Source organism: Rhododendron vialii, chromosome 4a (assembly GCF_030253575.1).
Source record: "Rhododendron vialii isolate Sample 1 chromosome 4a, ASM3025357v1".
NCBI classification, from domain to species: domain Eukaryota; kingdom Viridiplantae; phylum Streptophyta; class Magnoliopsida; order Ericales; family Ericaceae; genus Rhododendron; species Rhododendron vialii.
Genome location: NC_080560.1, coordinates 9,968,227 through 9,993,612, shown reverse-complemented (window position 1 = coordinate 9,993,612; position 25,386 = coordinate 9,968,227). Strand labels below are relative to the sequence as shown.

The following is a 25,386-nucleotide window of genomic DNA, read 5'->3' as shown; positions in this document are numbered from 1 at the left end:
TATCTACCGATGTTCGATCAAACTAATTTTTGCGTGAATAACAAACTCGACGAGCTCAAAAAATGAACGATTTTGATTATTGTTGTGAGCTTGAGACAGGCCCACAAATGCCAAAACTGAACAAAAAAATTGGACACTAAAAACTACTGCCTCCCTAGTTAAGGATCTCTACTCTCTACTTTTTAAAAGGAGTAAAGTATCTTACATGGTGGTGTTTTAAACTCTTCTTTACCACACTTTGTCTACACATTTTTTGGTGTAGAGCACACAAAATGTGTGGTGAAGAAAAAGTTTGGGCTATAATGTGGAGTTGCCCATGGACAATGAATAATTTTTTAGTTATAAGTGACTACAATCATGATTATTACAAGGCAAATAATTTTAGAACTCCACTTTTTAATGACACTTCAAAATTTTTCTGTTAGTGTAAAAATTATACATAGCAAGGCAAACTAAAAGATAAATTTTAAAGTGTCATCATAAAAAAATGATTTAAAAAAATGAAGTGCCAAAATCATTTTTCTTATTATAAATCTATATGCAATCTTGTTAGTCCTCTGCATTACAAGAATTACCTCTAATTTATTTTACTTATTGGTTAAAAATGAAAATGCATGAGTAGATAAAAGGATGCTCTCCAATGACAAGTTGCCCCGTTTTTGGGATCCAAACTGTACACATTATAAAGTTGCTCGAAATTTTCGGATATTGTGATATAATTTTGGATATCCGATGATCGGATATTTGTTGATATAATATTGAAATACATTTGTCATGAGATATATGGGTTAAATAACTTAAATGGATTCTGGTTTGATGTTGTAATATTGTTGTGCTCTACGACATGTGTTTTGAAATTATATTAAACAATATTCAATCAATTTGATTTTTGGCATGATCAATATTCTCGATAAAATCTAAAATATGAGTGGTTTGTACCATTAGTATGGATCCAGTCTGAGCTGAGTGAGAGTAAAAACGGGACCTTGTTTGTTTGACGGTCTCAAAATTCCTTGACATGATCTCTCTAATACTCATTATTTTTAAATACCTCCCTTCAAATCCAAACTGCAAAGGGAAATGCTCCTTTAATCGGTGGGACTTGGATGCACTCCAATTGCAAATGGAACAATCCCAAAAATTCTCTCAAATTGACCATTTATTGGTAGTTACAAATACAAATACTCTCCTCGTCCTCTCGTGGGTTTTCATCCACAATCAGAAATGTCTAAATTCTAAAAAGATACTAGCATTGACCAGTAGTAGAAGCAACCCCGCCACTTCTCACATCACCCTCGCCGGCGGCGGAAATCATCGCGAGCGACGTAGATCTGCTAACTGAGATACTTTTACGAGTGCCTGCTAAGCTGCTCATCAAATTCCAGTGTGTATCCAAGCACTGGCTCTCTCTCATCTCCGACTCCAACTTTGCTATCAACCACACCCGCCGTAACCCCACTCCACTGGTCTCCGGTGTGTACAAAACCCTTAAATGACCAATTTTTTCCTGTATCCGTCGCAGGCCACCGCCGCACTAGTCTCCCGACTTTCTCCTTTCTCGACGGTGTTTTACCAAGATCTCAAACAAGTGCAAGTATCTCTTCCAATGGCTTAATTTTGTTTTGCGATAGAGATGGGAGTTATATTGTTTGTAACTTAACCACCCAAAAGTTCATTCAACTTCCCAAACCTAGTGGCATTTTACCTAGAGGGTATTCTGATTATCGTCCTTACTTGATTTTCGATCCTATTAAATCACCATATTACAAGGTTGTGTAAGTTAGTAGTTGCGATGGTGTCAATGCTTCGGAATTGGCTATATACACTTCCGAATGTGCATCTTGGAAGAACTTGAGTCTCTAACCATCAATTGGCTATACACACTTACGGAGTGCCATTTTGAATGGAGCAATTATTTGGATGACTTGCGAGCATTGGAGAGGGAATTGCTCGAGGCACGAGCATGTCTACTCTCGACTGGACGTGGATTCAGAGGAGCTGACAGTAACTCGAGTGCCCACAGACCCTAATCTTTCAAAAAATGTCAAAAATATCCTTTATTTTGGAGAATGTGGTGGTCGTTTGCTTCTTATTCAACGTCCTTCTCGTGATGCTACGGTATTTAGCATTCTTGAGATGGACAGAGATGACTTCCACTGGATTGTCAAGGACCGGGTAGATCTAACGTCCTTAGTATTGCCGAATAAAAGTAGTTGCTTAATTTATGTGATAAGCATTGTGAAAGGAAAAAAGGAAAATGATCTCGCAGTGGTGTTCTACAACCGAGGCATAGTCATTTCCTGTAATCTTGAGTGCAGGACAATGAAGGTGATTTGTGAGTTGTGCCCAGGTGAGATTGCACACTACGCACCAAGGAAAATTAACAAATATTCAGTTCAATTCATCGAAAGTCTATCACCCGTTTGATAATGTCTTACAATGTTGAACCTATGCCATTGTCTTTTCATGTGGATCCAACAGTGGATATTTATGTATTTCTTTGTCTCTAGCTGTAAAAGATGCTTGTTCAGCTCTATATCTTTTGTCATCACTGCGTATGATGGATTCTCATATACTCTGTAGCATATTTTGTCACTGGGTAATCACAACGAACCTTCCCTCTTTTGATGTATTCGATGTTTAATGGTCTTTGATGTTTCCATTCTCTTTTAAGCTAGCCTTTAGATGTTATTGAAGTGGTCGATGACTGTGTACTGGAGCATACACTAATGTGGCTTTACGCATGATTGGGAGTTCTGTTTCAACTATAATACAGTAACTAAAGTATCATTCCTTCGTTTAATTTCTAGAGAGGATATGTCAACTCATTCTTCACATTCTTGATCTCGTTTTTATGATGTGGTTCTCCAGCGCCAAAAGAGAGATGTGTTTACAGTTGTCCAAATAGTACTAATACGTTATTAGAAACTTGGTCGTAAAGAGCATAAAGTTGAGCTGATCCTTAGTTACACCAAGCGGGAGCGGGGACGGGAGTGGAAGCGGGGGCGGGGACGGGGGAGCGGATGATCACAGAAGTGTGGGAGCGCCATTGGGAGCGGTTAGGAAAAATTATTAAAATTATAAATATATTTTGGAATTTTATATTGTTAAATGTCAATATAAAAATATTATTCTACCACATAAAATATTACTATTAAAATTATAAGTTTCTAGTTATATTTCAACATTTTTATTGTAGCACATGATTACATAATAGAGCTCTTGTGCATATTAAGTAGGCGTAAAAGTTAAGGGCATTAATATGACTCTAGAAGGTTAATATCAGATGTGCTCACTAACAAGATCAAAACAACTTTAAAGGTACCAATTGCAACTTGAATCGTAAGTCTCTCAACCGTTTTTTGGGTGTAAGTTCCCGTATAGGTAAGGAACGAGTTCCCGTCGTCATTGGGACGGGTTTCTTGGAGTTTCCTTCGACGGGAACGCGAAAACGCGTTTCCGTCGAAGAAACGTGGGCATAGTTGAAAGTTCCTGCAACTAAGAGCTGACCTATTTTTTTCAAAAGACATGTCATTGTGATGTTGTTCATGTTTTTTTGATTAAATCATGTCTCTTTGATTAATCACCGAGGGATGGGATTCTATATTGGGTTATGCTTATTAGGGGTGGTTTGTGATTCCTTTTTTTATTCTTCATTCTATTTTGGCATTCAGTTTGTTATTTACCTTGATATAAACCATAATCTGTGAGAAATGATTATGAGTCGGTTTGAGAAATTTTTTAACTGATTTTGAATTGAAGTTAGAAATGATTTGGCTCAGGAAAAGTGACTTTTGGTTTGTGAAATAGTGCGGAGAAAGTCCCGTGGGTTCTTCACATTCATCTTTCAGACATGACTAAATGAATTGATAAATAGTAGATGCCTTGTCAATTGAAAGGGACAATATCACTTAGCACAGCAGAATTGGAAAGCAGTACTTTTCTTGTTGTCTGTCGTTAGGACTAATCTGTTTTTTGTTAATGCTACTGACTAGTAAATCTTTGAACTTGTTCTACTTTGTTGCTGTGAAACTATGATGGGTGGAATTTATCATTTTTGTAGCATCTTCCACCACCTCTGTTGGCTCGTTTTTACAAATTGCTTGCTAACATCATAGAAGGTTAAACATGCATGAGGATTTCAAACCATATAAGCTTCAGTAGTCCATAATTGTCTGCTGGTAATTATAGTCATGGCAGGACAACTTTCTTTTTATTGCTCAGGAGTAAAATAGATCACCTCATCTGTGGGTTTTTTGTTCAATACTTCAATTCAGGGAAAAATGAGAAAGTATTGAATCTAGGGCTATAGTTTTCTTTGAAGTGTCTTGAGACAAGCCGTGGAGATATAGCTCGAGAGTTACCATGTTGGCATGTGCGAATCCAGAAACTTTGGTACCTGCCATATCCTAATATTTCCACTGCAAAATACTCATGGTGAATATCCAACCGCAAGAGTTCTCGAACAAATCATGGCTCCTGTTTCACTTTAACTTGCAGGATGTATTAGCTTCATAATCTAGGTTTACAAGTCCTAGGTTCAAAATATCTTCAGCTTTTACGTCATTTTTTGTTTTTGGTTCAGGCCGGCCTAGGGTACTCTGGTATTTTGCTTCACTTGACTGTTGGGTGGTTTTAGATAACAGGTCAGAAGTTTAGCAAACTCCTGTAGTCCTATTGGTTGAATGTTCTATTGTTCTAATTGTTCAGTTGTGTTCCCTTGTTCTTTCTATGTCCTTTTCACATCCTGAACCTGCGGTTTTCACTCAACTCTCTTTGACTACAAAATCAATAAGCATGAGCTTTTTTCTCTTAGACTAAGAGATTTGATTGAGAAGGTGATCACAAATCCATGAGCCCTCGCTCCTGCTTTGTGCAATCATGGTACTAGCAACGAAAACCATTAGGAATAGATTTTCTCCATTTGGACCTTAGTTGCAGGGAGCTCCTAAAGTGGTGCCGCTCCCACCTTGGGTGCCCGCTTTTGCACTCCCAACTAAGGAGCTTGACGGGAGCCTACTCCCATCGAGATGGGATCTCACTCCTTACGAAGATGAGAGTTTTGTATGATCTTTGTATAGAAAAACAGGGATTTATCACTTGGCTTTATGAATTGGTATTTGATTAACTCATATACCTAGCCCAAGTCATGGTATCTTGAAAAGAAAACCATATAGTGTAGCACTAGCCAATTTCTTACACTTATGGAGGACTTGGCCCATATTTTTACTTCCTAAAATGATTGTACTTTTAAAGTGAATACTCTATGCTACATTATTTTCCTGCTCCCACCTCCACTTCCACTCCCTCATCCGCTCCGGCTTTGTGCGACTAAGGTTTGGACATTACCCATGCGTCATAGATTTCACTATGAGAGGTTGGAAACAAGTCACTGATCCTGGTTTAATTGCAATACTATTTACTTTTTGGTATTGTAAACTAGAGTGCCATAAGTCTTATATCCCTAGACAAGCCCATTCCCTTGCTCATGAGATGGCCTCTTGGGCTATGAGGAACACTTTCTCAGGATCCCTTGAAGCTGATGAGCTTCCTTTGCCTGGTTTAAAGGTTGATTCAGTTTATTTTCCATATGTTTTGCTGTCGCTCTGGTCAGAGCAAGGGACATACTGCTGAGTTTGCTGATCGAAAGAATACCAAATTATGTTGTTACCGCCAGTAGGAAAGTTGTTATTTCTGCTCCAGCTGCTATGATAACTTCATCAAGTGACAAGGCTGTGTTGTCATTGCCAGATGTCGTTCAGGCCGCTGCCAATGCAGCAATAGCTGCGCAAAAGAAAGAGAAGGAGAAGCTGAAAGAGATTAGGCTTGCTTTAAAGAGCAGTATTCTGGCCAACAAGAAGAAAATGAGTAATGTGTTAACGTTGTGGAAGCAGAGGAGCCATGAAGGGCAAGCGCCACGCATTGCGATCGAGGAAAATCAGCCATCTGTTTCAGCTGAAGACAGGTCTAATTCTGTTGCTGGAGTTTTCACAAAGAGTAGGTACAAAATGGAATCTGCCAGTATGAAGGAGAATGTTGTAACTAGTTCTGGGTTTACTCCAACCACAATTGCTGTTCAGTCGGTTAGTTTGGAGGCTGAGGTTAGGCCAAGGCCTGTGAGTAACAGCTCAGGGGGTACTTTAATGGGGGTAATTAGAGGGTCCGGTAGGGGTGTGGTGAAATCTGATTTCATCTCCTGCTCCATACACAGCAAACAATGCAGATGCAACACCCACAGCAACTGTGAAACCCTTTAGAACGGTTGCATCTGCCTTGGGTTCTCCTTATGTTCCACCTGTGGCGGCTGGAGGCGGCAAGAGGAGGTTTTCTGGGATGCCGATTCAGTTGGCTTCTACTACTCAGAAGGAACAACAGGCTCAGATTGCCTATAGGGATCGTGCAGTGGAGAGGAGGAGCTTGTATGGTTCGTCAGCATCAATTGGAGACGGCACATCTGACATTGGCCTTGGGGATACAAGTGAGCTCAGTTTAGAATTTTGTTTACAGTCTGCTTCTTTTACCTTGATGGTATTCTGAGTCGTTGTAGATCTATAGTTGTCCAAACGGTACGATTTTGTGCAAAATTGATACGACTTTTTAGTTGAATCTGTTTTGAAATTGAATCGGTGATGAATCGTTGCAGTAAATGAGATTCTTGAAACTATGCACCTGACCTATTTAGAACCTTTTTGTTACCTCTTTTTTTTTGTGTGAATAAAAAAGATACAAGTTCGTAGAGTGTGTGTAGTACAAAGTTACTAATGGTCGTGTGTAATTCATTGACCAATTGGTGATTAGAGTTACAGATTCGAGACTAGGTTCATTTTTTTTTCCCCTTTCTGTTGTCTTACAAAAAAAAAAGGTTCTGGGCTTGGAGTTGAAGGATCTCAGATTAAAATTAAAAAAAAAAAGAAAAAAGAGTTGAAGGGTCTGGACCATGTCTAAGTTGGGGGATGATTGCTTTGCTGTTCTAATCCTGCAATTTCCTCTCTATCTTTCAACAATAGTACTTGTTTTATGTGTGAGATCCATTAGATAAGAGTCAAAGGAAAGATTTCCATCTCTTGCATTTTTTGGATGGCTCGAATGCTAGAACATGTGTGAACGTTGAGTCCCACATCGGATAAAACAGAAAAAGAATTGGACTTTAATATACAATTGGATGGCTCACCACTTACAAGGCTTAGCTTTTTAAGTGGATATGGGTCATTCAATGTATATTGGGCCCAAGTGATGTGGCGGACTCTTTGCCGTTACTCCCATACAAATTGGGTCTTAAGCACGCAGTGGTGGGTTGATGCATCGAACGAACTCCCAACATCGAATTTGGAGAGAGAAAAAGTGTTGAGGTGAGAGGAGAGAGAGAGTTTCAATCTGCATGCTTTTAACTTCATTTACTGCATGCTTTTGATTTACCATGCTGTTGTTGGATATATGAAATGGTTTTAAGTTATCGCAGCTGGCTCTCGCCATAGTCACAGTGGTGAGACTGAATATTTCTCATTAGCGGGAAGAAGAAGTGGGTGGCAAGTGAGAATTGAAATCGAAAATTGCATCCTTTCCATGAGTTTATGAATCGAAAGTTGTGAGCTGTTTTCGCTGCCGTAGTTTGTGCAAGTACGAGGGAGGCGGTTTTATGGAAATGTTTGTCGTTTTTTTCCCTCTTTGAGTGCATCCAAGAACATGTACATTTGAGGAAGTACAGATTGGATAGTACACGAATTGAAATTTCGAGTACGTTACAAAAAGCCTTAGGTAAATATATATATACCCTATAAAGAACCATATAATGGGGAATACAAATGCAGTTATGTCACTCCTATTTCATGGAGCCCGAGCTAGAATCATGAGTGATGGCTTAGGTAGATGGTCCTGTTGTAATAGCTTTCCACAGATTCACATCTACAGGCTGAACAAAATTTCACTACATTGGCTGCAGCCTTTGGCATCATTGTTAGAGATTGTGGTGGATCGGCTCAAGTTTGGCGTTATGGTCGAGTTACGGTTTCTTCAGCGCTTGTCATTGAAAGGCATGGGCATTGCCAATTGCTTGTGCATTGGCTATGGAGTTCAGTTCCCCCACAGTTATTTTTAGTCTGACTGTAAAAACCTTATAGATAGCCTAACGACTCGAGTTTACATTGTTATTGGGAGATAAAGGCAATAGTGGAGGATATCAAAGCGTGGGCAAGGGCTAGACAATGGTCGATTGTGTGGTGCAGTTGTGCTCATAACAAGGCTGCACATTGGATTGTATCTTGTTGTCTAGATAGGAAAATCTTTTCAAACGAGGGTTGTATTATGCCCAAGTTAGAGTCTATTTTGATTAAGGACTCTTCCTAATTTTGTTCTTTTGTATTCCTGTGACGTAATCAAAAAAAAAAACTTGTCTTTCTTGATCGGCAACTGCATCAAGCTTGTCGACTCTCTTCTTTTCACAATCTTTTATTAATTAAGTTCCGCACCTGCTTCCTATTCCTTTTTAATGTATAATACTTAATAATGCAGCAAATAAATGTGAAAAAAAGTGTGATGAGCACCTTAATTTCCCAATTTCTGCTTGGGGAACCTTTTATCTGATCTAAATGTTTTCACATCGCGGCGGTTTAATTTGTTTTGATCAAGGTTATCCCCTTGCCACAAATTTTTATCATTGTGTTAATGTTACTGTCATTTTCTGAAATAAGGTTAAGAAAATGAGTACCAAAGTAGGTTTAGCAAACGGGAGTCGATTCTGTGAACAGAAAGAAATATAGATGCAGTTCATAAGAACCTCAACAAGATGATGCTCGGAACACAGGTGAGATCACCACCGGCTTGTTGAAGAGGAAAGGAATGAAACAACTTGACTAAATTTTCATTTTTCATGATTATAATCTAAAAATTTGAGTCGTTTCCTTATGCTTAAACTTCAATTGTGTACCGGATCTTACTTGATAAAAACGTGTAGTTTTCTTTGGAGAACATTTTGACTTGTTCATCTTCAGTAGAGCATGTTTGAATAAAGGAGATTCCTGTTTTCTCAAGAGAACTTTCTCATGAAGCAAAAGTGACTATTTTGTACTACTTCATCCTGTTATAAATCATCATAAAGGAGTTACGATTAGTGCACTTTTACGATTAGGTACGCCGTAAACGAGGTTGAAACCTGTAGGACATTGGTCAAACGAGGAATAAACTCTCAACGAATAGATTGAACATCACCATGAAGGTAACCGAAACTTGAGACCATCTCCAGTTTCAAAGGCTATACATGTGTAGGCTGTGGAGATGGACGAACAAAGGTTTCATTTCTAATGCAGTCAACAATGAACCCCAATCCTGCAATTCCAATTTTGTATTACACAGAGAACCTATTCTTGCAGCTAAACTGATACGTCAGGCGAGTTGAACGATATCTAAAGCTATGGAAGTTCCAATCACATGGCAACAATGGATGAACTAGAGCATCAAAAGACCAACAACGAATAAAATACTTGAGCAGGGTGAAAATTAGGGTTTTACGGAGGAGGGCATACCATCTAAAAGGGCTAATATACCGTGCGAGTATCCCCCCACCGCGGGGTTGGGCAAGGGTTGGATGTATGTAGCCTCACATACCATCTACTGAAGGAAAAACTAAATGAAGAGCATATATAGATCACAGACAAAAAAGATATCGCTAAACAGAGAATAGGTACTCAATGAGGGACCAGGATAAAGCAGTGACCATTGGAAGCCTTCGGATTGATGTCCCCTATGACGTTCATACCCCACATGGAGAATGGCTATGGAGTCTGATAAGACTCTCAACAATATACTAATTAGAAAATCAAAGTCACCTGCCCAAAATATAACAGAGCAATGTCAATGTCTAGCACTTAAAGAGTTACAAATATGGAGGACAACTTTGCCGGCTAGAACACACACAGACACACACACACAGACACACACACACACAGAGCAGTATCAACTTTTCAATTCATTGCTGTTTGTTTCTAGTTTCTACTCCTTCCTTGAACATATAGACCTTCAGCCAGCCCGAACTATAGTGAGCCCTAGAGTATCATACAGCTTGAGTCTACTTCTGATTAGAGTTTCAATTGCATAAGTAGAGTGGAAGAATATTCTCTCTCTTTTTGGTGAAACAGAAATAAGTGGAAAGAATATTCGCTACTCAAGTAACCATTTTACCAACATATTTCATCACAAGCATATCAAAAGCCCAGTAATCAATGAGTTTAACGCACCCTCCTTGTCGATCAAAAGTAGTCAAAGAAAGGCCCACATATGAAGGAACAAAAGTATAACGCAAGCATGCTCCGGTACATCAGGCAGCAGAAAAATACGTGGGATTAAAGACCAAAAAAGTTGACAAATACCCAAGCAAAGGGGAACATTAGAATGTTTTATGGGAGTCTACTACAGTCACAAGAAGGAAAGATATCCAAGGGAGATCCTCAGAATGAAATGGCATAACAAGAGCAATTGGAAATTGTCATGGATATGGATATGGATATGGAAGCATTTGTATGGGTAACTACGGTAGAGCAGATATAGACTTCTGCAGTGGCAGCCAGTTAGACAAAATTGGAACTTGAGACTGAACAAAAAAAAATATCTCTGCAAAAAGGAGTGAAAATCAAATTACAATCTGGATATAATGAGCACATTTTTCAGATTGGAGATTCCTTAGTTCACGGTAATCTTAAACGGTGTGTTGGCACCACAAATTGAGAACTTTTTTGTTCTAATTTTTTCTTGTAATTCCTCCAACCTCCTTTACTTCTTCTTGTCATCCTCAGTTTGTATCATATTGTTTAACAAAAATACAAGGTACTGATGAAGAGCACAACTATGCATCACAGACTTCCAAGAACAAGTATACAGCCAAGAATGATAAAGCTATTGAAGCAACATGTGAAACAAAAACCTATGGCTCTTCAACACAAAGAAGCTGATTCAGTTTTAAAGTTCTACAAAAAGCAAATACGCAACACAACATTCAGGATACTATTCATACTGGAGATAGGGTTTCAACAAAGGGATAAGCACAACCATTCCTACCACTTTTAATGAAGTCATCTACCGACAGATTACAAAGCACATCGCATGTCTTCCGATGCAGATTATAAGCAATAATTCTCCCTGGAATAGCTAACACTAGTGTGAAATCCTCCTTTTTCTCTACATCCCCAACGCACAACAGTGAGAGCACATCAAATTTAAAGGTTGTTTCTAACTCAGGGAATGCAGATATGATGGGTCTAAGATTGACTTGGTAACTCCCGCACCAGGTACCACATAATTCAAGGATTCTGAATCCCAAGACCTTGCGCGAACGAGACTGAATGAGAAACAAGCGGCCACCACATTCTCCAAGATACCTAATCTTGTCCTGACTAAGGATTTTGGGCAGCGGACGGTTTGGAGTAGCTATCATCTCCTCCGCGTCCACATCAAATCTCAAGCAATTCTCATCACCTACCCAATGGATTGCTCCGTTCCAATACGCACCCCAGCCATGACACGTATGCGGCGCAAAACCCTTTTCCCAACACCCAGTCCGCGAAGAGAACACATCAATTTCATAAGGTGGGTGAAGCACGTAACTAACCAAGACAACTTTGTAGTGAGGCGATTTGGAAGGATCGAAGGCCAAGAACGCTTTATGAGTAATCCATTTAGATGAATTCCCATTAGGTTTAGGAAGTACTCGGTATTTCTGTGTAAAGACATTACAAACAATGTATTGCGCTGCGAAATCCTTACCGTCAAATTTCTCGCACAACTGCAATCCGTTGCAGGAGTCTACAATCTCAGTTAAATTCTCATGGCAGCCAAGGGCATCGACGAAGGGTAGAGACGGGAGATTCTGTTCGCCGTGGAAGAAGACGGATTTGAGTCTTCTGCTGTAGAAGTACAAGCCTGAGATGGGCCTAGGGTTTCGGCGAGAGTGGTTGTGGGCGAATTGGGAGTCGGAGATGAGGGAGAGCCAATTCTTTGACACGCACTTGAATCGGATTAGGGATTTCGCCGGCGAACGCAGGAGGATCTCTGTCAGGAGATCGACACTGCAGCCGATTGTGTTCGCCGCCGGTGTTGGTTCATGGACATTGTCCGCCGCCGCCGGTTGTACCGTCGGAGTAGCGCCGGTAAGCGACTTTCTCCTTTTAGTGGATGCTCTGGTCCTAGTCATTTGGCCTCCGTTGCAGAGGAAGCAGTGACTACCTAGGGAATTTGATGGAGACAGAAAACAAAAGAATTGATTTTTGCCACCTCCATTTTTTCCGATCACACTCTCATTTTCTTTAAAAAACAAATCTTAGGCTCCGTTTGGAACCTAGGGAAAAGAAAGGAAAAAAAAGGAAAATTAAAAAATTTTCCCTCCTAATAATTGGTTAGAAAGAAAAGAGTGAAGAAAAAAGATTTTAAGTTCATTGAATAGTAAGTTTTTCCTAGTATTTTCCTCTCATTTTCCTTCTCTTTTATTTTTTTTTCCTTTTTTTTTCCTTTCTCTAAATTCCAAACAGAGCCTTAGTCACAAAGGAGAGTGCCATCGGATAATGGGATGACAAAATCACTCCCAAAACAAAGAAGATAATTTCGTAAAGAGAATAAATTCTCTCCGCCGGGATTGAAAAACCCCAGTTGTCCTCCAAACCAATAATATGCTGCCACATCATCAAATTGTACCAAGAAATGGAAGAAATACTCGTACGTGCTTGGTGGTTCAGTCCTCCAACTTGACTTTAACCTTTTTCAGTACTCCTCCTCCTCCTACTAGTACTACTCCTGCAAGCTAAAAACTTAACCAATGAAAAACTAAACTAAACTAAGAATCGAACAAAATCGAAAAAGTTTTTTTTTCTTTTCTTTTTTAACAAGAATCGATCTAAAAGTTTAAGTATTTAACCTCCGAGATCTCTTAACCTACAACCTGATAACCCTTTTTTTCAACGGTTAGAGGTGTTCGTGTGTACTCTTTGACTATTTCTCTCCTCAATCGATCAAAAACAGGTAATTTACGCCGGAACTACGGGATTAAGAAAAAAATTTATTCATGTTACATGACTATATTGCTACGTTATTTATAAAACAAATACTTGATTATGAGAATCCTAGAGACAACTATTAATTATAACCCTTAAGATAAAATGATCAGAAAAATAAGATCTTCGCATCGGTTCAAACGGATTGAACATTGGAGCATTTAAATTTTTTAGACTATTTATAATTAAAAAATATACTTAAAAATTAAGTATTACAATTTTCAATCCGTTTGAACCGATGCGAATATCTTATTTTTTTGATCATTTTATCGTAAAAATTCATAATTATTTTTTGCCTATAGAGCTCTCGTAAGTCATAATCAATTATCTACTCTAGTTTAATTTATGAGTATTTCCGTTTGACCGAAATAAATAAATAAAGAGTAGATACTTAATTATGAAAGTCCTAAAGATAAAAATTAATTACGACATTCCAAAATAAAATGATTAAAAAAATAAGTATCTTCTCACTGGTTCAAATCAATATATATAGTCATATACCATGAACAATTTTTTTTTAAATCCCTTAGTTTCGGTATAGATGATCTGTCTTTGATCGGACTAATAAGATAAATAGTCAAAGCAAGCATAAACTGACCCGAATATTTCTGACAGTTGGAAAAATAGGTTATCAGCCTATAGGTTAATACTCAAACTTTTGATCGGTTCTTGGAAAAAAAAAAAAACTTTTTGATTGGTTAAGTTTTTGGCTTGTAGGAGTAGTACTAGTAGGAGGGAGGAGTACTGTAACTGTAGGTATAACCCAAGTAGAGGACCGAACCACCAAGCACGTGAGTCTTCCATTTTCAGGTACAATTTGATGATGTGGCAGCATATTATTGGTTTGGAGGACAACTGGGGTTTTCCAACCCCGGCGGAGAGAATTTATTCTCTTTGGTAAATATCACGGACCCCTCAAGATTTCCATTAAAGCCCTGCTTGGATGAAGGAAAAAGAGGAGGGGAAATATTAGAAGGGGTATATGGAGAGGGGCCCACGCCTTTTCCTTCGTTTGGCATGGCAATTAGCAGACCCTTTTATTTTCCACCCCCTCTTCGTTTTTGCGAGTTCTAGGGTTTCTCCGGTCTTACTTTTGGGCTCCTCCTGAGGTCCCCAAATTTAATCCGGCTATGGAGGGGGGTTTTGTGGACGAAGATACCCCTCGTTATCCCCTTTTCCCACCCCCAGGCCTCGTCGCTTTACCATTTGTGTTGCTGCCCTTTTCTGGTCTGTGGAGGAGAGGGTTTGGTGGGGATTTGGTCGATTTCTCCTTCTGCGAACTCAGGTATGGCATAAAATTCGTGCTGTAATGTTTCTCACGCCCACATCTTCGTCACACGATCTATGTATCGATTCTCAGATCTGTTTTTGTGTGTGTGACTGTGTGTACGAGATTTGGTTGTCAAGCCCTCATCTTCATCATGCCATTATCTCTGTTTGTGTTTGTGTGTATATTTCGTACGGGATATACGGTTTATGGTGATTTTTGTGATTAGGATTTTTGGAACAGATTTTTTTGATTACGGATTTGCAAACAAATTTTTCTGATTACGAACTGATTATTCAGATTAGGGTCGTGCAAACTGATTTTTGTGACCAGTGTTTGTTAAATAGATTTTTCTGATAAGGGTTTTGCGAACAGATTTTTCTGATTAGGGTTTTGCGAACTTGTTATTCTGATTAGGGTTTTACGAACAGATTATTCTGATTAGGGTTTTGCGAGGTGATCATTCTGATTAGGGTTTTGCGAACAGATTTGTTCTGATTAGGGTTATGCGAACTGATATTTCTGATTAGGATTTGAGAAATGTGTTAAATTTGCAAACTGGTTAGGGTTTATTGAATCATTATTTGTGCAGATTATTTGTGCATATTGTTGTAAAAGAGTAGTAAAGGTTTATTTGTGTAGATTAATTTTCTGAACCATTGTAATTAGGGTTTCCTTTTCGCATAGTGTAAGCCCTCTTTTTGTTGTTAGCAGGTTGTGTAAGTCCACTTGTATTTGTGCAGGTTGTAGATTAGGAATACTTTTTGTAGGTTCATTATGTGTATTTGTCAGGTTTTTTGCGTTGTGGTAATGCGTAACAAGTTTTGTTGCAATTATAAAACAAGTTGGCATTTCAAAACAAAGAAGCAGTGACTTTTCGATACTTGACATTTGGAGTAAATTTGAAAGCATGAAGTTTATAAATAAAGCCATTACATAACATTACAAGTTATACTTTTGGTGTATTCTAAATTGCATGAAGGACTTTTTTAGGTTTTTTTTACGATGGCAAGATTAAACAGAACAGAAATAAGGAGAAGAGAAGAGCAAGAGGCATTTATTGCGTTAAATATGTACATTCGTGCTGCAATGGGTGTGTTTCGGATGTATTGCTTCATTGTGTCAACGGCACATTATCCCCGTCCTGAGTTGTCTCCTAATCCAAACTACTACCAGACCCAAGTAGATGCCGTCAATAGGCTTGTCAATGGTAATGAAGTAGATTGCCACGAGCAGTTAAGGGTAAATAGACATACATTTTTTAGGTTGTGCTGTCTACTTCGAGGTGTTGGGTTAGGAGACTCGCGAAATGTTTGTCTTGAGGAGAGGGTAGCCATTTTTTTGTTCATCCTCGGTCATCATACAAAACAGAGGCGTACGAAATTGCACTTTTGGAGATCGACTGAAACTGTAAGCAGACATTTCAATGTCATACTCCAAGGTGTGTTGCGCCTTTTCGACATGCTCCTAGTCAGGCCCGAGCCCGTACCTCCTAACTACGATGACAGTAGATGGAATTGGTTTCAGGTAAAGTTCATTTGAATTGTTTGTAAATCTCCTATTTGGTTTTCTCTACTCTTACCATAGGGACGTAGTATTGATTTTGTCGTATTAAAATGTTGTCGTAGAATTGTCTCGGGGCATTGGACGGGACGTACGTGCCAGTTAATCCCCCGGCAGTTGACAGGCCACGCTATAGGTCAAGGAAGGGTGAGATTGCCACAAATGTTTTAGGTGTTTGTAGTCGAGACCTAAAGTTTGTCTTTGTCTTGTTTGGTTGGGAAGGGTCGGCCACTGACTCTAGGATCTTGGCGAACGTCATTTCAAGACCCGATGGTTTGAAAGTCCCCCGTGGTATGTGTCAATTCCTAAGTTCACCTTCCTTTCCCTCTATTCCTAGTATGAACCATTCCTTTAATGCCATAACTTCCATTTGGAACAGGACAATACTACCTTGTGGATGCCGGATACCAAAATGCTGAGGGTTTCCTAGCACCATACTGCGGCCAGCTATATCACATTAACATTTGGAGGCAAGGTCACATGCCTACTACGAAAGAGGAGTACTTCAACATGAAGCACTCCGCTGCTAGGAATGTGATTGAGAGAAGCTTTGGTGTGTTGAAGATGCGATTTGCAATATTGAGGTCTCACTCCTATTACCCCATTAGGACTCAAACACGTATCGTGACAGCATGTTGTCTTCTCCACAACCTCATCAAAAGAGATATGCTCAACGATCCCATTGAGAACGAATACACGGCATGGGAACGTGATCACATACACGATGTCGAGGCAGATGATCACATCACTACCATAGAAACTTCCAATCAATGGATCGGGGAGAGGGATGCGTTGGCTACAGCCATGTACAACCATTGGCTAGAAAATGGTGGGGGACAAAAGGTTTTCCCACCATGACGAACTTTCTTTAGTGTATTTGTGTTCAAGTATTTGAAGAACTTTTTATGATGTAAACATTCTAATTGCGGTTCGAAGAACTTTTATGATGTAAACATTATAATTCAAAAACATTGTAGTAAGTTCATTGTAATTCAATTTTCGGTTTGTAGTTCATAATAAACTTGTGATATAATCATTCGTTGTCGACCTTAAAATCTATTTTCAGCAATGGATACCCAAGAAGGTCATATGCCTACAAGAAAGGCTGCAAAGACGCGTAGGGTGTGGAGGAAATCCGAAGAGGATGCCCTCATGAAATGCATGGTCACAGAAATCGGTGACAAATGGAGGGCGGAGAATGGGTTCAAACCTGGGTTCTTCACCTTACTTGAGAAAGAGATGGACAAGGTCATGCCGGAGAGCAAACTGAAGGCCTCCCCCCACATTGACTCCAAAGTGAAGTATTGGAGACAAACTTGTGCCAAAATAACGGACATTCTAAAACTTAGTGGGTTTGGGTGGGACCATGTTAACAAAAGGATTGAAGTGGATGATGACGTTTGGAAAATCTACGAAGAGGTAACTTCCAATGCTTTAATTCATATGTTATGGCATGGGATGATGTACTAAGATTGTAATCTTCGTTTAGGCGTACCCTAGGAAGGCCAAAGAGGTTGGTGGGAAACGTTTCCCTTATTTTGAGGATTGGGAATTCCTATTCGAAAAGGATAGGGCCAACGGAGAAGGGGCTGAGGTTCCTTCGGAAATGGCGCGATCGCAAACAAATGAAAATGCAGCCCATAATGAAGACATTGAGGAGAATGAGGATTGCTACTATCCATACCTCGGTGAAGAATTTCATGGCACCCCCACAAGTGGACTCACGGGGATGACCAATGAAATTCCTTTGGGCTCGACACCTCCGGCCTCCACACCTCCGGTCTCTACATCTTCACACTCCGCACGTCGTACGTCACTCCCGACGTCCACTCCTCGGACCTCCACACCTCCGGCTAATGCCGGAACTCAAAGGGGGAAAAAGAGGACACGAATGGGTGATGTGGGATCCCTTGCTGCTAGCATGGAGGTATGGCTCGAGAAGAGTGATAGTCATATGGAGAAAATCACCAATGCAATGGGGTATTGAAAGACGTATCCGCTCGCCACACGCAAGTGCCGCAGAAGCTTGAAAAGCTTGACTTGACAGATACCTAAAGATTTAAGTTAGGTGCCATTATTTGTACAGCTGAAGATAGGTTGGACCAATTCTATGGCATTCGTGATCACTTGAAACAAGCTTGGGCTGAGGCCGTCCTAGATGGTATAGTCTTTGGTCCCGTTTAGGCATGAGGGGGAAGAAGTAGACTTGAAGTTTTTAAATTGGCCGATCTATAACTCCTAACCATATATGGCCCATTTTTTGACGTGGCCAGAAAATCACTCCTATGCATGTGGTCCCTTATTTTGTAATAGTTAGAGCCTTTTGTTCATAAGCTCTTCTTCTTAATATGGTTTGTACTTATGAAACGATGGTGTACTTATATTAAACTGAACATAAACAATCGTGTATTTGAGGATGTAGTTTGATTTGTTAATGGGATGTCCAATGCAGGTATCTGGGTTATCTATGCATTCTACTTATGTTTATGGGCAATGATGCAAATAATTTGAACATTAATTAAGGTAGATACCTTGGCGGGGTAACATTAGTTGCAGCCATGAGTACCCTTATGATTGATATGTATTGTCTGAGCCCAATCCAGGCATTAGTACCCTTTGAACTGCAGGTTACCTGTGTATGTTTTGGCCTATGTTTATCAGGTTTTGGCCATTGTTCGAGCAGGTTTTGGCTTCTGTTTTTCAGTACAGAATGTTACTTTTTGTTCTTTTTATCTGTTGCAGGTGATATGTGTGTGTTTTATCAGGTTTAGGGTTATGGTTGTGGTTCTGGCCTCCGTTTATATGTTGCAAGTTTTGGCCTCTGTTTGTTAGTACCCTTTCAAATAGTTGGCTATGTTTTTGGCTATCATTTGGTTATGTTCTGTGGATGAAACTGCAGGGTTTGCTTATGTTTTGTTGCTGCATTTTTGGGCTGTTTCCTGCACACAGATTCTGGTTCTTTAAAATTGGGGATTGGTTATGTTTGGTGCTTGCATTTCTGAGTTAAAACTGGGGGTTATCGTTCAGATATTTTGGTGGCTATGATGAAAGTTTTCTAAGCCACGAATTGAATCAAAACTTGCATGTGTATTCTGAACGAAAATGTAGCCATAAACTGAGCCAAAACCTGTAGTTTTAACCCACAAACAGAGGCCAAAACCTATAGTCCACTACCAAGTTGGTTTCTGCAGTTTTCTGTGCTGCTATATGTGTGTGTGTGTGTGTGCAAATTGCAGGGCATGATGTTTTCTGACCTATTTTTGAGGCAGTGTTGTGGATAGATGACTGCAGAAAATAGCATGATGTTTTCCTAGTTGGTTGGTTTCTGTTATGGAAATTTGGGAAATGCTCCAAGTGGGTTTCTGCAGTTTTCTATTAGCTTGGTTTGTTGGTGCTGCTGTTTATGCAATTAGCTTGGTTTCTGTAGATTTTTGGCCTACGTATATGTGTCAAAACTACAGGTTTATGGCCTCTGTTAATGTGTTAAAACTGCAGGGATTTGGTCCTGTTTTATGCCTCCATTTGTGAGTTTATACTGTAGGTTTTGGTTCATGATTTTGGGTGGTTATGATGAAGGCTTTCTGAGCCACAAACTGAGCCAAAACCTCCCCCATAACCTCATAAGAATGCAGCCACAAAGTGGAGCCAAAACTTGGAGTTTTAACCCACAACCAAAGGCCAAAACCTGTATGTGGGTTTTGTTGTGGCTCTGATGTAAATTTAACAAGACAATGGTAACGTGTGTGTTTTATCAAGTTTTGGGTTATGCTTGTGGTTCTGGCCTCTATTTATATGCTGGAAGTTGTGACCTCTTTATCAGTACATATTTTTATTTTTTGGCCTCTGTTTATCAGTTCCTTGTGCCTCTATTTGAGGGTTAAAGTTGCAGGTTTAAAAGTATAGCAGGGGGTGTGTGTGTGGCAATGGCAGCAGGTTTTGGTTCAGGTTTTGTGCCTCTATTTGTGGGTTAACGTTGCAAGTTTTGGCCACTGTAGGTGGGTTAAAACTGTTGGTTTTGGCCACTATTGGTTCATGCATGACCAATGACAGAGGGCTGTGCTTGTCTGTTTGGTTCAGTTTTGGTTCAGTGTTGGCTCTGCTCATCTGTCTGCTACAATTTTGGTTAAGTTTAGGATGTGCTTATCTATTTTGGTACAGTTTTGGTTAAGTTTTGGCTCTGCTCATGTGTCTGCTATAGTTTTTGTTCAATTTAAGCGGTGCTTATCTATTTTGGTTCAGTTTTGGTTCAGTTTTGGCTCTGCTCATCTGTTTGCTATAGTTTTGGTTCAGTTTTGGTTATCCTTCTCTGTTTTGGTTCAGTTTTTGTTGAGTTTTGGTTGTGCTTATCTGTTTTGGTTCAGTTTTGGTTGGCCTTGTCTGTCTGGTACAGTTTTGGTTCAGTTTTGGCTCTCGTCATCTGTCTGCTACACTTTTGGTTCAATTTTGGTTCTGCTTGTCTGTTTGGTTCAGTTTTCGTTTAGTTTCTTCTCTTGATTATCTATTTGGTTCAGTTTTGTGGCCTATGGTTATGTTTTGATCAAGTTTCTGCCATGGTTTTGGTTCAATTTCCTGCACACAGATTGTGGTTCAGTAAAACCTGTAGGTTTTGGTTTAGTATTGTGGTTCTATTTTTGCTTGAAAACTGCATTGGTTGGTTCTGTTATGTACCTGCAGGTTTGTGGCCTTCTGTGTATGTGTGAAAACTGTGGGGCTTTGGTTAAGTTTTGTGCCTGCATTCCTGAGTTAAAACTGGGGGTTTTTACTCAGATTTTTGTGTGGTTATGATGAAATTTTTTTGAGCCACGAACTGAATTGAAACCTGCATGTATATACTCAATGAACATGCAGCCACAAACTGAGCCAAAACCTGCAGCTTTAACCCACAAACAGAGGCCAAAACCTTTGTGTGTGTATATCTATGTATGTGGCTATGATGAAAATTTAACAAGACACGTTGGGGACTTAGGCGGGGCAATGTTTGAGAGGGTCATTTGGCAACTCATGTTGCAGCCTAGTCCTTGCAAAAGATGTCTACAAATCTGAGCTACATGTTTGCAACTATTTGACTACAAAAGTCCTCTTATATATGGTACCATTGTTACTTGTGTCGTAGTCTGTGTCCTAAATGTGTCAATTGACGATGATGAAATTTGAGCCAAATACGGTTTTTTTTTCCAACTATTTATTAGTGATTAAGAGGCATTTTGGTTCATGCGTTTGTGGTGACTTATAATGTTGTTTTCGAATAGATTATTCAATGACAGGTGAAGAAAAAGACTATTATTGGGTGGTTTTCGTTGGGCGTAAGCCGGGCATCTATACAACTTGGGGAGAAGTTCAACTCCAAGTTAATGGATACTCAGGAAGCATGGCGAAAATATACAAGACATTCGATGGAGCCGAAGAAGCATTGCTCAAGTTTCACGAGAAGAGATACGAGCTCACAAAGTTGGAAGCCAAAAGTTCCACATCTGCAAGTGCGGTGGGACTTCAACATGAAATCAATAGATGCTGGTCGTTTGTTCTATGTTTTTTTTAGGTTTCGTAGATTGTATTTTGTTGGCACTTGTTCTCCATTCCGAATGAAGTTGGACGTTCCAATATTATGTAAAATTCACATGTTATGAACGGAGACAAGTTGTAATTCATTTTAAATGAAGACGTTTTAACATTATATTCGAATATCATGAACAGAGATAACAAATGACATAACATCCATGAATAATGCTATTTATTTTTCTGCCATCTTGACCTACTCCTCGGGCTCTTCGGGAGGAGGAATGAAGCAAACACGCCAATCTTCAAACAGTGAAAATTGAACATCTCTTGCTTCCCTAGCTTGTTTGTTAACCTAAGTCAAAATGAAAAAATTAAGAACAAAAAATATCTTGACATTTCACAAAAATTTATAACACTTTATTAAGTCTTACTTGGACGAATGCATCCCAAACATCGTCTTCAGCCACCACCATGTTTTGACTTGCATCCCATTCAAACCCGAGACGATCAAGTAGGTTGACAATGATGAAGCAAGTACGGCGCCACTTCTTTATCTTCGCTTCAATATGCCATTCCTCGATGCTAGCATCGGGAAAATCATTGTTCATGAAACGTTTCAAGTAGCTCGTGTAACCTGGACGAAAGTGTCCACTCCTGGTGGTCCACAATCGGGACACCACCATTGATTTCAGTACCGAAATCAACAGCATTTCCTCAGCCTGGACCCAATTGTGACGAGGAGGCGGACGACCAGCCATACAACAAAAAAGAAATATGACACAAGTTTTTGTAACTGAAATTATTGAATGAGTTTGAACCAAGTTTGCTTGCTATTTATAACCAAAAATTCAACAACTATTCAACTACATATCCACCATTCAAAAATATATCCACCATTCACCATTCAACCAACTTTCACTTTCCATTCAATCTAAAATCATACATTTCATTCAAATCTATCCTAATTTGTCTTTTCATTAAAACAAACAAAAACAATTTCCAAAAAAAAAAAATATCATACATAAATACGAACAATTTATATTAAAAACGTTTTTTAATATAAATTTTATAGAATATACCTTTTTTAATAAATTCATTTTCTAATACTTCCAATTGTGCAAAATTGCTTAAATATATTGATTTTTAAATTTATATACTGGTTTTAATACATAATCAAATATAACTCTGCACATGGGCAAAATAGTAATTTGACATTTTTTCCCATCATCCACCCCTTCTTATCCCCCCATTTTAACTGGATTGCAACGGCTTATCGTGCCTCTTCACCGGAACCCTAGCTCGACGTCTGAACCCTAATCTGCAAAATAGACAGGGGGTGAGTGCACCTTTGCCTCTCGTGGCAAAGGCCCTCCGATGCCTTTGTTAGTATCACGTACTAGAAAACTCAACCCTAATTATCAGTAGGAAAGCAATAATAATGCAATGTATTGCGTACCTTTCACCTCTAGGTTTACCTCATATTTATAAATTTATGGATGCTTGCTGTCCAAGCATCCTTGTTGCCATAGGACTCCTAACTCGTATAGGAAACCCAGGATATCAAGGAGTATCGTTTCCTTTTATCAGTTTATGGAAAAGAGTCCTTTTAGGATTCTTTTTCATTAAGAGCCGAACATCCCATACTTGTTGGGTATCTTTCTCAGATCCTATATTCTTGGGATCTTTATCCCTTTATGGGACATGACTACTCTGGAATCTTCCAGAGTATTCCCTCTGCTCCTTCTCTCGATTGGAGCTCCTTCTTTGTTCGGCTGTCTCACAGCCGAACAGACTACCTGGACCAAGGACTTCACATGTAACTTGGTCCAAATGTAATCAGAATGTCTCTTATCTGCCGAACAGATAGTTTACACTAGTGACTTGTCATGTCATTGGCCTTTATTCAGCCGAACAGATTGCATGGACCAAGGACTTCACATGTCATTGTTCCATATCGCTGTTCTTCATACTGGCCGGCGATAAGTCCAGTCGTATTCACCACGTGTTCCCAAACATCATGTGTTCGGTAACTAAATGTATCTGCTCGGGAATACCTCCCTACAATTGCTCCCCAGCTTCATGTATTTACCACTGTTCGGGGGCAATATATGATGCTTAGAAACAGAATTCTATCTAGACCAAACTCTTTTGATCCCGTGCAGTCATAATTTCAATATCTCATTGATGCCTTTTGGCGCCTCTGTCATTATACCATCTCGAGGTAATGACTCCACGTGGCACGTTTCATATGCCTAGCATTAATTTCGAACTGACGTTCTATGAAACGGTGTCAGAACGATTGCTGCTTTCCGTTACTTTTACCTATAACGGCGTGAGAGGAGACGTTTCGTCTCCGTCTCTCACCCTTAAACCCCTGAAAGGGCTCTTTTTGGTTTTTTACCCAAAACATTCGAACTTTCAGTCTTTCTCTTTAAAGCTTTCCGCCATTGCCGCCGTCTGCAAACTCGATTGCACTCCAGGGAATCGTCGCAATATTCTCGTAAGATTCTCGCTTTCATTCCCTTTCTTCTTCTTAGGTTTCCATCTGAGATCTCATTCTCAGATTTTGTGGGTCGTTTCTAGGGTTTCAATTCGTACCCATTTCCATCTTTTCTTCTTTTCTGAATATACTCATGGCGGATGACAACCCTCCTAGACCCAGTAAGTTTAGGAAGCTTTGTGATACCCCTGCTGCCATGGCGGCATTTAGAGAAAAATACAATATTCCTGAAAACGTAGGGCTTGAACTCGCCCCATTAGGAGCGGATAGGGACGCTGGATCGTGGGATAGAATGTGTATCCCAATCGTGTCCATTGTCGAAGGCGGGGTCCGTTTCCCCCTTCATCCATTACTTCGCCAGATTTTAAGCTGGTACCGTCTTACACCCATGCAAGTTTCTACGAACGTTTTCAGATTGATAATGGGGACTATAGCCCTAAATGGGATTCTAGAGACCAATTTAGGAATCTGGGACATCCAGTGGTGGTATAGTATAGTACTAAACCCTGAGTACAATACTTACTACTTCAAAGTTAGGAGAGCAGAGAAGCGCTTCGTGCTCAATCTGCCAGATTCTGCTCGTGACCACGAGATCGACTTCCTCTATGTGACTGGAGCATTCGAGCCTTTAGGGGAAGATGGCCAAGTGCTGGGGCTCCATTGCCCCCACATATGGGGCTATCCACGTATGCTCTTGATTTTACCCTTTTACAATTCTTCATTTACTGCTTTCTCGTAGCCTTTCCATGTACTAAATTTGGTTTTTCGATTTATATTTTGCAGCTGAAAACGTTAATCATCGTCCCAGACGTACACCAAGCAACATCCGAACAGAGGATATTAACAAAGTCCTAAAATATAAAGGCGTGCCTGGTACCCAAACAGCTGGTCGGGGTCGTGACGCTGATGTGCTTCTGGGATACGATCCTGCGTACAGAGGTGTTATCGACAGGAGGCTTGCTCACCCCAGCACCAGTGCTGCCTCCACATCAACTGCTCCTCAGCCTAGAAGCACAAGAGCCAACGTAGGAGTAACTGTAGCTGGTCAATTGGGTGAAATCCCTATTTCCGAAGGAGTTCCGTTACCTCGAGTTAGAATTCGAAGATCCAGACAGGTCATTCCTCTTCAACCCGAACAGCCAGTAGTGAATCTTGACACCAGTCAATCATCCTCTTCAGGTTACTCTCAATTTTCTCCTAACTCTAGCACCATGACACATCAGCCTTTAAACCTCAGCTCTCTCCTCACCGTCTCTTCTCGGGGACGGGGATCTGGTCGGGTAGCTTCCACAGGGAACGTCCCTCCTGCACCCCGTCGTAACAGAGGAGGTTCGAACCGCTCCACTTCATCTCGTGAAGTGGAGACTACCATAGAGGCCAGTGATGCTCACAGAGACAAACGGCCTAGATCAGAAGACCCTACTGGTACTGCTTCTCAAGCAGACACCGAAACACATCACCCCGTTTCACCAACTACCCAAGTACTTCCTCAAACATGGACTCCTCTATTCACTAGAGGAGACCGT

The 25,386-nt window shown here is 40.0% G+C and overlaps 2 protein-coding genes across 2 annotated transcripts; both read right to left on the bottom strand.

Annotated features, from left to right (window-relative positions):
• Nucleotides 1–10,852: 10,852 nt before the first annotated feature.
• Nucleotides 10,853–12,269, bottom strand: LOC131321950 (F-box protein At5g07610-like). The gene has a single exon (XM_058353006.1). The coding sequence runs from the start codon at nt 12,176–12,178 to the stop codon at nt 10,997–10,999; it is 1,182 nt and encodes a 393-aa protein (XP_058208989.1). The 5' UTR covers nt 12,179–12,269; the 3' UTR covers nt 10,853–10,996.
• Nucleotides 12,270–21,602: 9,333 nt separating this feature from the next.
• Nucleotides 21,603–22,210, bottom strand: LOC131321951 (uncharacterized). Its single transcript, XM_058353007.1, has 2 exons — nt 21,792–22,210; nt 21,603–21,712 (listed from the first exon to the last, which is right to left on the bottom strand). The coding sequence occupies exons 1-2, from the start codon at nt 22,116–22,118 to the stop codon at nt 21,614–21,616; spliced, it is 426 nt and encodes a 141-aa protein (XP_058208990.1). The 5' UTR covers nt 22,119–22,210; the 3' UTR covers nt 21,603–21,613.
• Between the last annotated feature and the right edge of the window lie 3,176 nt (nt 22,211–25,386).

Bases quoted from the DNA above. Each gene is read 5' to 3' on its own strand.
- LOC131321951 (XM_058353007.1), bottom strand. From the start codon at position 22,118: ATGGCTGGTCGTCCGCCTCCTCGTCACAATTGGGTCCAGGCTGAGGAA. The intron at 21,713-21,791 runs GTAAGACTTAAT...ATTTTGACTTAG, and splicing joins TTTGGGATGCATTCGTCCAA to GTTAACAAACAAGCTAGGGA.
- LOC131321950 (XM_058353006.1), bottom strand. From the start codon at position 12,178: ATGACTAGGACCAGAGCATCCACTAAAAGGAGAAAGTCGCTTACCGGC.